The sequence below is a fragment of the Castanea sativa genome, chromosome 4 (genome assembly GCF_040712315.1).
Source record: "Castanea sativa cultivar Marrone di Chiusa Pesio chromosome 4, ASM4071231v1".
NCBI lineage: Eukaryota > Viridiplantae > Streptophyta > Magnoliopsida > Fagales > Fagaceae > Castanea > Castanea sativa.
The window spans coordinates 34096631-34106083 of record NC_134016.1 but is presented as its reverse complement, the minus strand read 5'-3'; the positions used below and the strand labels follow the sequence as shown (position 1 = coordinate 34106083).

General features: G+C 34.9%; 1 protein-coding gene across 2 annotated transcripts; it reads right to left on the bottom strand.

Annotated features, from left to right (window-relative positions):
• Positions 1 to 359: 359 nt before the first annotated feature.
• On the bottom strand, positions 360 to 6118 carry LOC142630427 (cleavage stimulation factor subunit 50). Of its 2 annotated transcripts, XM_075804424.1 has the most exons (14): positions 5762 to 6118; positions 5588 to 5671; positions 5322 to 5452; positions 4158 to 4230; positions 3960 to 4043; positions 3794 to 3880; positions 3357 to 3427; positions 3093 to 3144; positions 2924 to 2981; positions 2479 to 2579; positions 2222 to 2376; positions 1545 to 1653; positions 958 to 1014; positions 360 to 886 (listed from the first exon to the last, which is right to left on the bottom strand). In XM_075804424.1, exons 1-14 carry the CDS (start codon positions 5861 to 5863, stop codon positions 731 to 733), a joined length of 1320 nt encoding a protein of 439 aa, XP_075660539.1. In that variant the 5' UTR covers positions 5864 to 6118; the 3' UTR covers positions 360 to 730. The 2 variants fall into 2 exon arrangements, with proteins under 2 accessions (XP_075660539.1, XP_075660540.1); XM_075804425.1 differs by lacking the exon at positions 5762 to 6118 and having other exon boundaries at positions 5322 to 5442.
• Positions 6119 to 9453: the final 3335 nt, after the last annotated feature.

Below are 9453 nucleotides of genomic sequence, written 5' to 3'. Positions count from 1 at the left end.
CCAGGTGTGAAATATAGTAGAAATTGAGTGATGCAATACAGCACACCTGTCTAGTCTCTTACTCTGATTTTTCTTGTTCTTTCTTGACAAAACTAAGTGGCTTTTCTCTAACTTTCTATGGTGCCGAATAAAGGCACGAGTTTACTCTCAGCTTGCCTGACTTTTCCAGTTTCTCACAGTCCCAATGTCCTCAGACGCTCATAAGATGAGTAATGCAATAAAATCATATCCAATCCATATTCAAAGTGACATAAAAAGGAGGTCCCAGCCAAATAAAACCAGTAACACGTCATGAGCTCACTAAACATCCAAGAAGTCAAAAAAATGTGGGGGGGCTGGAATGGGGAAGGTGTCGAGAGTGGAAATAAAAGGCCACATCATTGTGGCTTCTGAGCCTTTCAATAATAGATGACCAAAAATAAAACTTCAGTAAATTAATCCATTGTATTAATTTATTGTTTAGGATTTCAGAAAGGGGCCAAAAAAGAAAAATCGAACACATAGGAGGGTTGCGGTAGGTTGAAGGCTAGTGTAAAATTTAGCTCCTTTATTATTATGAGTGCACAGGAGGGAAAATGCATACAAATTCTATATATAGACCCACAGATCCAACTATTCTCATTGTTGATGTTGTTGTACAGACAGATTTCTTCTAGAACGCATGCTCAGTAATCTCTTAATTATACACTTCCTAGGAGTAAGAACACTGTCACCACCATTTCTCACATACCTAGAGAACTTCCTTCCAGAACCGAATAGACCTATCAGTGCCACAGGAAACAAAGGCTGCCTCTATTGGTGAATGCTCAAGCCAGCGGGGTGCACCAATATGATTGGAAGGCCACCTTGCTACTTTCTCTGCTGTCAGAGCATCCCAAATTACAATCTGCAACCACCCAAGATTCCTCAATTGAAGCCCAAATTGTTACACTAAAAAACACAGGAAGCTGCACAAACCTCATTGCTTGGTTCATCTATGGATAGTACAAATTCTTCAGTGTCATTGAAAACAGCCTGCAAGAAAGGATTAAAACATCTGGTAATATTTCTTTTTGGCCCACTAAATCGTAGTCCCAAAGTAACAACCTTGTTTTTCAAATAATCAAGAGAACCAAGGATTACTTTGAACTTCAAAAGGAAAACAATTTCTCATATAACAAAACATATATGCAAATGGAAGGCTAAGAGAGAAAAAGGGCATAAACTAATTAAAGCATTTTGTTCGTTCAAAAGATTCCAGAAGCATGCCACTCTCCTAGAAAATACTTCAAGAATTCTCCCAGTTTTCACACTTTGGTGAGGGTTGAGGGGGTTTTGTGCTAGAAATTATAACATAGAATGCTAGTCAGATAACCATATAAATATTATCCAAGATGCATAGGCAATAGAACTTAGCCAGAAAGTATCCTTTTTCAAGAGTTCTGTAGAAGCCTCATACAGAGGAATCAGTAAAATGAGGTTTATTAAAGAGTGCATAGACATATATGCCTGGTGTCAAAGATGCTCAAAGCACAAAGCTTTAAAAGAAGGCTTTCTGTACATACCTGGCACCGCAGCTGCAGATGTGTAGCTCCAAGATATTGCTTGACCAATCTTCCAGTGCCAACTTCCCAAAGCTTCACAGTAGAATCCTTCCCGCAGGAGAGAACAAATCTAGAAAGGCAACTTTTTAATTCATCTTACAAAGCCAGTACACAATAGTTGCAAAATCCAATCTTAATGTATCTAATAAGTCAGAATAAAGGTAGAAATATCTAGAATTGAGTGTCTAAGAAGCACAATTAATTCATCAATTAGATTTCTGTGGACTCTACAGCCACAAACTGTAAGGGACACGATGACCATGGTTTTCATTCATAGCATTAAACAAAAACAGCTAGACTTTAAAATGTAAATAAGGTTATTGTTCATTGCAGAAGATCATGAAATATAAGCCACAAGACTGACAAAGTAAAAGCAGAGTCAATTCTAAGGTCATCATTAGTATAGGTGCCTTGTCTTAGTGACAGCCGTCTTTACCCTCCAATCTCTTCCTCATTCAAGTCCAGTGCATCTAAAGCCATATATTCCAGAAGAGAATTTAATCATATCATTCATTAGTTATGTTATTCACAGTCATGAAATAGCTGGTTTGCACTAATAGAATTTATAATGAGAGATTTGCCTCACTTTCTATATACACGCATGAATTCATGACTGAGTGTAATTCCATGAGGTATACCTTTGATCCTTTGTAAAATTTGCACCAGTGACCTCAGCTGCTCCATGTGCACCGACTATGGATCGCACACAATTCGCAGTTACTCCATCCCATAACCGTACAGCACCATCTTTAGATGCTGTAACATACATGCCACCTGTAGATGAATACCTAACCTACACGATACATGGAATTGATTTCCTTACTGACCTCAAAGTTAGCTGTGAAATATGGAAAATTAATCCTTCTAAGTGCGAAATAGATTGAGTTGAGCATGCCTGATTTATGGATCCATTAACACCTATCTCTGGGACATTTGAAGATAGAAAGCACTGGAAGGTATTGACATCGTACAAATGTGGGATTTGGTGATCAGTTCCTGCGATTTTTTCCCCATCAAATTAAGGGTGCATGATATTGATAAGAATTCTGGTAGAAGTACTAAAATTCATCATTCACATACATTTTACATAAGATTTTACTCACTTCTGTGTAGATCGAGTTAAACCTATACAGAAATTTATTAGAACATTATGACAGCATCAGAAATTTGGGTGTACAATTTTCCAACATAGATTATCATAAATCAGTTCAACTGCACAAGCTCTTCCACCCCCCCCCCCCCCCCCAACAACTAATGTACAGCATAAAATATCAAATAGGTTAAGAAAAATGATTACCAAATATATGTTTAAGAGTGAAGTACGTAAAGAAGATTATTACCTGCTAAAAGAAAATCTCCAGAAGGATGAAAAGATACAGATCGCACATTATGTGTATCCTGCATTGTGTCAAACAGAAATATTATGAAATGAATGTCAATCTATACTTGAATAATAAATTCTGCTACCAAGTTCAAGAATTAATGCTTTTAATAATTTACAAGCAGGACCTGGATAACTCTGAATGCTCTCTTTGCAGTCATTTTGGAAAAATCAAAGAACCTGGAAAAGCATCAGTAATTGGAGCATAACAAAATCCTAGTCAAATTCTGTTTGAGACAAATGAAGGCTGTAGTATTTAAGCAGCTTGTAACAGATCTAAAAGGAGAGGGAGGAAAAATATGTATGATGCTAATGAGTCAAAGAAATTATATGGTAATAAAGACCATATAAAATGAAGACAACCTCATATGCAAAACTAGAAAAATTCATACTTTATAGTGTGGTCTTTGGCCCCAGATATCAGAACAGTATTTTGAGGATGGAAATCCAAATCATTTATTGGCTGCAATTGTATAAGAAAAGAATTAGACATTATATTGACAGATACAGCGACATCCTGTTATCATCTCCAATAAAAAAGAAGAGGAAAGAGAAAAATGCCTAAAACTCATTTTAAGTTTACCCAAAATGATTAGAAAAAACTTGATCCAATCATCACAAGTTCAAGACATTACTCAGGTGATCTGAACCAAGCTCAGATCCAAACATTGAGATATCAAACACTAAATAAAAAACTGATAACTTCTAGATGTATGATGTTTTGTGACAATTAATATGATATTACCAACAACAAAAAAAAAAAACCAAACAAAATACTTTTTGAACCATTTCACACAACCATTAGTACTATTCAAGAAGATTTAATTACTTGTATATGGTCATAAAATGTTCGTATGACAGGCCGCACAGGACCATCCCTTGCATCTGGCAGCATCATTTGCTTAATCTTTGCAACCTGTATGAGAAATTGGCAAACTATGAACAAAAGCTCAAGTTTATGAAAGAGTCAATCACATGACTAAAAGAATCAACACCTCAAAGAGCTTTATTGATGTGTCTGCACTTCCAGTGGCAACAAACCTCCCATCAGGACTAAATCTTGCACATCTGGCAATATTCTAGAAATTTTAGCCCATCAGTCCAAATAAGATGCCCAGAAGAATTGGTTCACAGAGAACTCAGAACACTAAATTAAAGAAGAGCATAAAATTGTACATTACTCTAATGCATACCTTGTGCTCTGAAAGATGTCGTGTCTCATGCTTCGGAAAACTCTTTGATGAGCCTTTTGCATCTTGCACAGCACTGGTTTGATAAAAGACATACATTATCAGATTTTCAACCAAAAATAAAATTCTTTAACAAGGATTAATTTAAAAAAGTATTGCAAATATGTCAACTTGGGGGCTATCGTTGCTGTACCCAACTACCCATATGTTTCTATACCCCAAGTATTTACTTCAAACTAACATACATCAGAAATTTCCTAAATATTTAATCACATTAAATCTACTTAGACTCTCAAATATCAATGCCTCATGTTCCCTAACTCACATTGAGCAAAGCAGGAATGACAGATGACAACAATTAAATATATAAATGTGAGAAAAAAAATATGAAGATGTATTTTTGGACAAGTGAGAAACACAAATCAATGCCTTATAATAGTTTATGCGGCCCTTGGGCTTTAACTCAAGTGGTGAAGTTAAGATGCGGTAGCTCTTAGGTTCAATACTTGCAAAGCAAGAAAGAAATGATGGATTATGCAGGAAGAAAGAGCAAGCATTTCACAAAGGGTATTATTTTCCTGATCATGATTGAGAAACAATTATCTAAAATACTCGATTTCAAGAGGGAAAAGAGGAATGACCTCCTCTATCAGCAAGTAATTGTCTACTACATTTGATGTATACCAAACTTGAATAGAAGTGATCTCTGTCTCCAATGGCAACATATAAAACACTCTCTTTTTGAACATTAACTTTCCTCTCCTATCTTACTTTGGGCTAACTGATGACATCTTAAAATTGCCTTCTCCAACAAAACTTGTGAAGGTCAAGACTTTTTCTATATCTCAAGAACACCTCCATTCCTACAATAATCTTTAATACCTGGGTTCCCAAAAGATAGACAAGCAAAATTAAATTTATTTTTCTGCACAGGGTGTGGGATCAAAGTCTGGAAATCCTCTCAAGGAAGAAGGCTGTTTCCTAAGGGGCATCGGACTTATAACCAGCTAAAAGCAATGAAAATGAAGATATTCTTTTTATAACTACCCCACAATCCAATGTAGAAGTAGAAGCTATGTTACTTACAATGAAAAACAACAACTAATAAGAAATAATAGAGAATTTACTCAAATTGACAAAGGAAGTTATTTAGAACAAAGGGCTTGCCTGAAATCAACAGTAGCGGTGCGAGGAGCGGGGATTGAGCCATATGCAGCAGCAGGCAATGATGTGCCCAAATCATACAATGCAGATGAAGTGACCCCTTTTAACATGTCATCTTTCTCCACTGCAAGACCCTGTTGTTATGTTATCACCTCAGACCCAAAAAAAAAAAAAAAGGCTTTCTTTCTATTGTTAACCCAACAATATACAAATTAAAAGAGGGAATGAACCAAAAAGAAAAAAACCCAGAAAGCAAATAGAATAAGAACCTTAGCAAAGAGCTCAAGAAGCTTATTAGGTGGGGCTTCAACATTCAATGGTGTCATAGTTGCAGAAGCAACTGCACTTGCAGCCTACAAAACAAAAAACAAAAGGAACTCACATAAAGTTAGAACCTTTACCACATTAGAAACTATTAGTTTGAAGAGGTTGGTTGGCTTTGCCTGGTTGAGATTGTTGTCTCTAAGATGAGCAACAATGAGAGAATTGAGGTTTCTGTAGAGCTTCCCATCTTGCAGAGTCTCCTCCAAGCTGCCGTTCTCCATTTCAACCTATAAGGCTATAACCCTTTTCTTTTGTTTTACCACTTCACTTTTCTTTGATCCCCAGATCTTCAAATTTAGATATTTGATAGTTACAGAGAGATAGGAGAGGTGATTTGAACTTGAATGTCTGAGTTTGGAACACCAGGAAGTGTTGACAATGTTTGAAGTTTGAAGTACTGTATTGGATTCTATGTAAGTAACAGGCTGCTTGTGTCTGCGTTTACATTTGATTGGAAGAGGTCGGAAGGGTTTCCCAAGTTCCAGTTCACAAAAAAGCCGTTTTGTTTTTGCTACCAAAAGGGTGATATTGTATCTACAATTTTGGCTCTTACATCGACTACAGCCGCCGTATTAACTCCACAAAGATTATTTCCTTATGCACCTTTGTTCTTTTAATTTAAAAAGTACATAGCAGTCCAAATGAAAGGTATATTGCATACAAATATTATTTTGAGATTGCTATTAGTTACATCGGCATTTTTCATTTATTACTTAATGACATTGATTATTTTAACACAATAACAAAATATAAGCATCTAAACTAATATATTTCAAATATTAAGGATCAAATTAATACACATTGTAAACATTAGAGACCAAAAAAATAATTTACCCTTTCTCTTTTTCTTTTTTTTTGTTACAATTTCGCACAACATGAATCAACGATTAGATGACGAATCCCCAAGTGATTGGATGTCAACAAAAAGTGGGGACTTGGGAGTGGCATTAGTCTAATAACTCCAGTACTTAAACGAAAATTAGGAGGTAATCTTTTCATGCCTCTCAAATTTGGGTTATAGGCCTTCTTTACAAGTATACTTATATACTTCGGAAGCATTACTCATTCCTCTCACATGAGGGGTGGGCCCATGGTGGGCCCACATGTGAAGCCGATCCCTAATATGAGAAAGGGAGCATTGTTCTTAGACTATGTAATAATTTCCCCTTCTCTACAAGGGCTTTTATTGATTTTATACCATATGATTATTGTGGTCATAATGGACCTATAACAAGAGGCATAATTGCTTTCATTATGGGGAAATGACTTGTTGCAAACCAAGTTACAATAACTTCTGTAAAATACATACATATCAAGTTGTCATTCGGTAAAAAATTCAATTTTGACAAGAAAGTTTTCATTTAAATTTAAGCTTGGACATATGTTTATTTGAGACATTGACATGTGTGTATTTTTGCAGGAGTTTCTGTAACTTAGTTTGCAGCGAATCCTTTCCCTTCATTATTGAGAAGGTTTTGGACATGAAATTGCCATTTTTATGATAAGGTAGGGACCTCCAAATGTTGTGCTTAATCTTTTGTGCTCATGCTTTTAGGCTTGGGCTAAGGTGTTTGCTTATTGTAGCTATTGGGCCTTACTTCCTCTTATTCTCGTTAGACATATGAACGAGACTCTGACCAAGGCCCATTCCTTTTGTACGCATCTGCACTTTTGTTGAGAAGCATTGTCATGAGCCATGCTACGAAGGTTTTGTCTCAAAATCTTAGATTCTTAATAGAGGACTTAAGAATTTCTTTGTTGAGTTTGTCTGTTCTAAACTAAAACCATTTGATTTGAAAGAAGTTTTTTTACAAGCGTTACCAAATTCCTAGTTTCATTAGGATTTGAATCCCTAGATTTGATGAACAAGTGTGTACATGTGCTTTTAGGGAGGTATGCTTTTATGAGGGGGCTTTATAGTGATCATGGCTTGCTGTGAAGGACCAATGATAATGTCCTCTAGGTGTATTTGAAAGCTGTTAATGGTAGACTCCCCCTTTTAAGTAAGAATTAAATGCAAGATTTTTTTTTTGAGAAGGAATTAAATGCAAGATTTCATTTCATTCTTTAAGATTCTTTTTCGGCCTAGATAAAATTTTAAAACTTAGCCTACATGTTTTTTTTTTTTTTTTTTAATTTGGTAAAGTTGCCCTAATATGGAAAAGGAAAAAAAAAATCATTTTTCTTATGTTCCTAGATGTTGTAATGGGCTTACCCTACGATGTTGCCTATTTGGCCTCTTTTTGTATGACTTGGGAATCCCAACCCATATCAAATCTTCTTATTTGAGTTTCTAATAATGTTTGATGGGCCGGTTCCCCTCATGCCTCCGCCTCCTCCCACCTCTCAACCCCTGCACTCTTAATAACATATAACTCTTATTTACCCAAATAAATAAATAAAAAAATACACACGCGCCAATTCTATTATGCAAGAAAAATGCATCTTATGATTTGGCCAAAGTTACAAGATTTGTTGGAATGTGATTCTTCATATTCGGGATTCATTTTAGAAAGCTGAAATAGATATTATTTCATATTATGATTAAACTACTCACACACACATGTGACTTCATACCTCTACACATACCTAAAAGAAAATACATCAATCTTTTCTACATACTATAATTGGCCAGGTCTCTATCATACAGCTAATGAACAACCCTTTAATTTACTAAATAAATAAATAAAAACGATACAACCATAATAACAAAAGGGAAATTTTCCAACCTTTGGCCAAAAACAAAAGGCCAAATTATTAAATAAATACAATGTCTTGACTATATTACAGATCAAATGAATGTAAAATGTTTGAGAGTAGCTCAATTGTACCTATCATATGTGTTAAATATATCATTGACAATAATTTTCATGGCCCAGATGATAAGGACCAAATTGAAGAATATTGCTTTTTAATACTAAAAAGATAGTTAGATTCTTAACATAAAACTCTCTATAAGCTTACCATAATAAGTAAGCCAACTGACAAATAAACTTGGATTATTATTAATATTTCATTTTAGTACAATTCCAGCTGCATGAACAAATTATAAGTAGTTAATCTTGAGTGGTAAGTACTAAGCAAGTAAGCAGTCCAATCAAGATTTTATTTATTACTCAATGACACTACCTATTAATTAGTGTTATGGATATATATTGAGGCAATAGAAATGTTATCCACCAAATAAGAAATAGAGAAAGACTGAGTAATAAGAACCTTTTGTCACAGTAACATTGCCTATTTTTCTTACAAGAAAAACCATATATGATAGTCCCGTTTTCTCCTCATTTTTTAAATAGTTGAAGATGTAAGCATGCAAAATGAAAGTGCTCTCTTACGTACAGATCTGTACCCATTTGTAATTTGATGATGAGTAAATGCCTCTACACTTGACTACAAAACTATTCCATTTTTTCTTTCTAGTTTCAACTTTCAAAGACACAAGGCAATGAGTCACCAAAAATAAAAAATAAAAAATAAAAAATAAAATCAACAGCAACAAGAACAAGAATTGTATCCGAATTTGATACCAAATTGATTATATTATATTCTTTAATTAGAAAAAAAAGAAAAAAAGGGGGGGGGGGGGTATAAGACTATAAGTAGACACTAAAAGAGAACTGAGACCAAGTTTTGCTGGCATACAGATTGTGCAAGGATTTGAACTTTAATCATACATTTTTTTTTCCACAAAAACACGTGCTAGCATGTGCATTCATTCAATGCACTATGTAGATTCCTTTAGTTTTATGGATCATGGAACAAACTACAAGCCATTAAAGAGACTAAGAGAGGCAGACCAAAGAGAGGG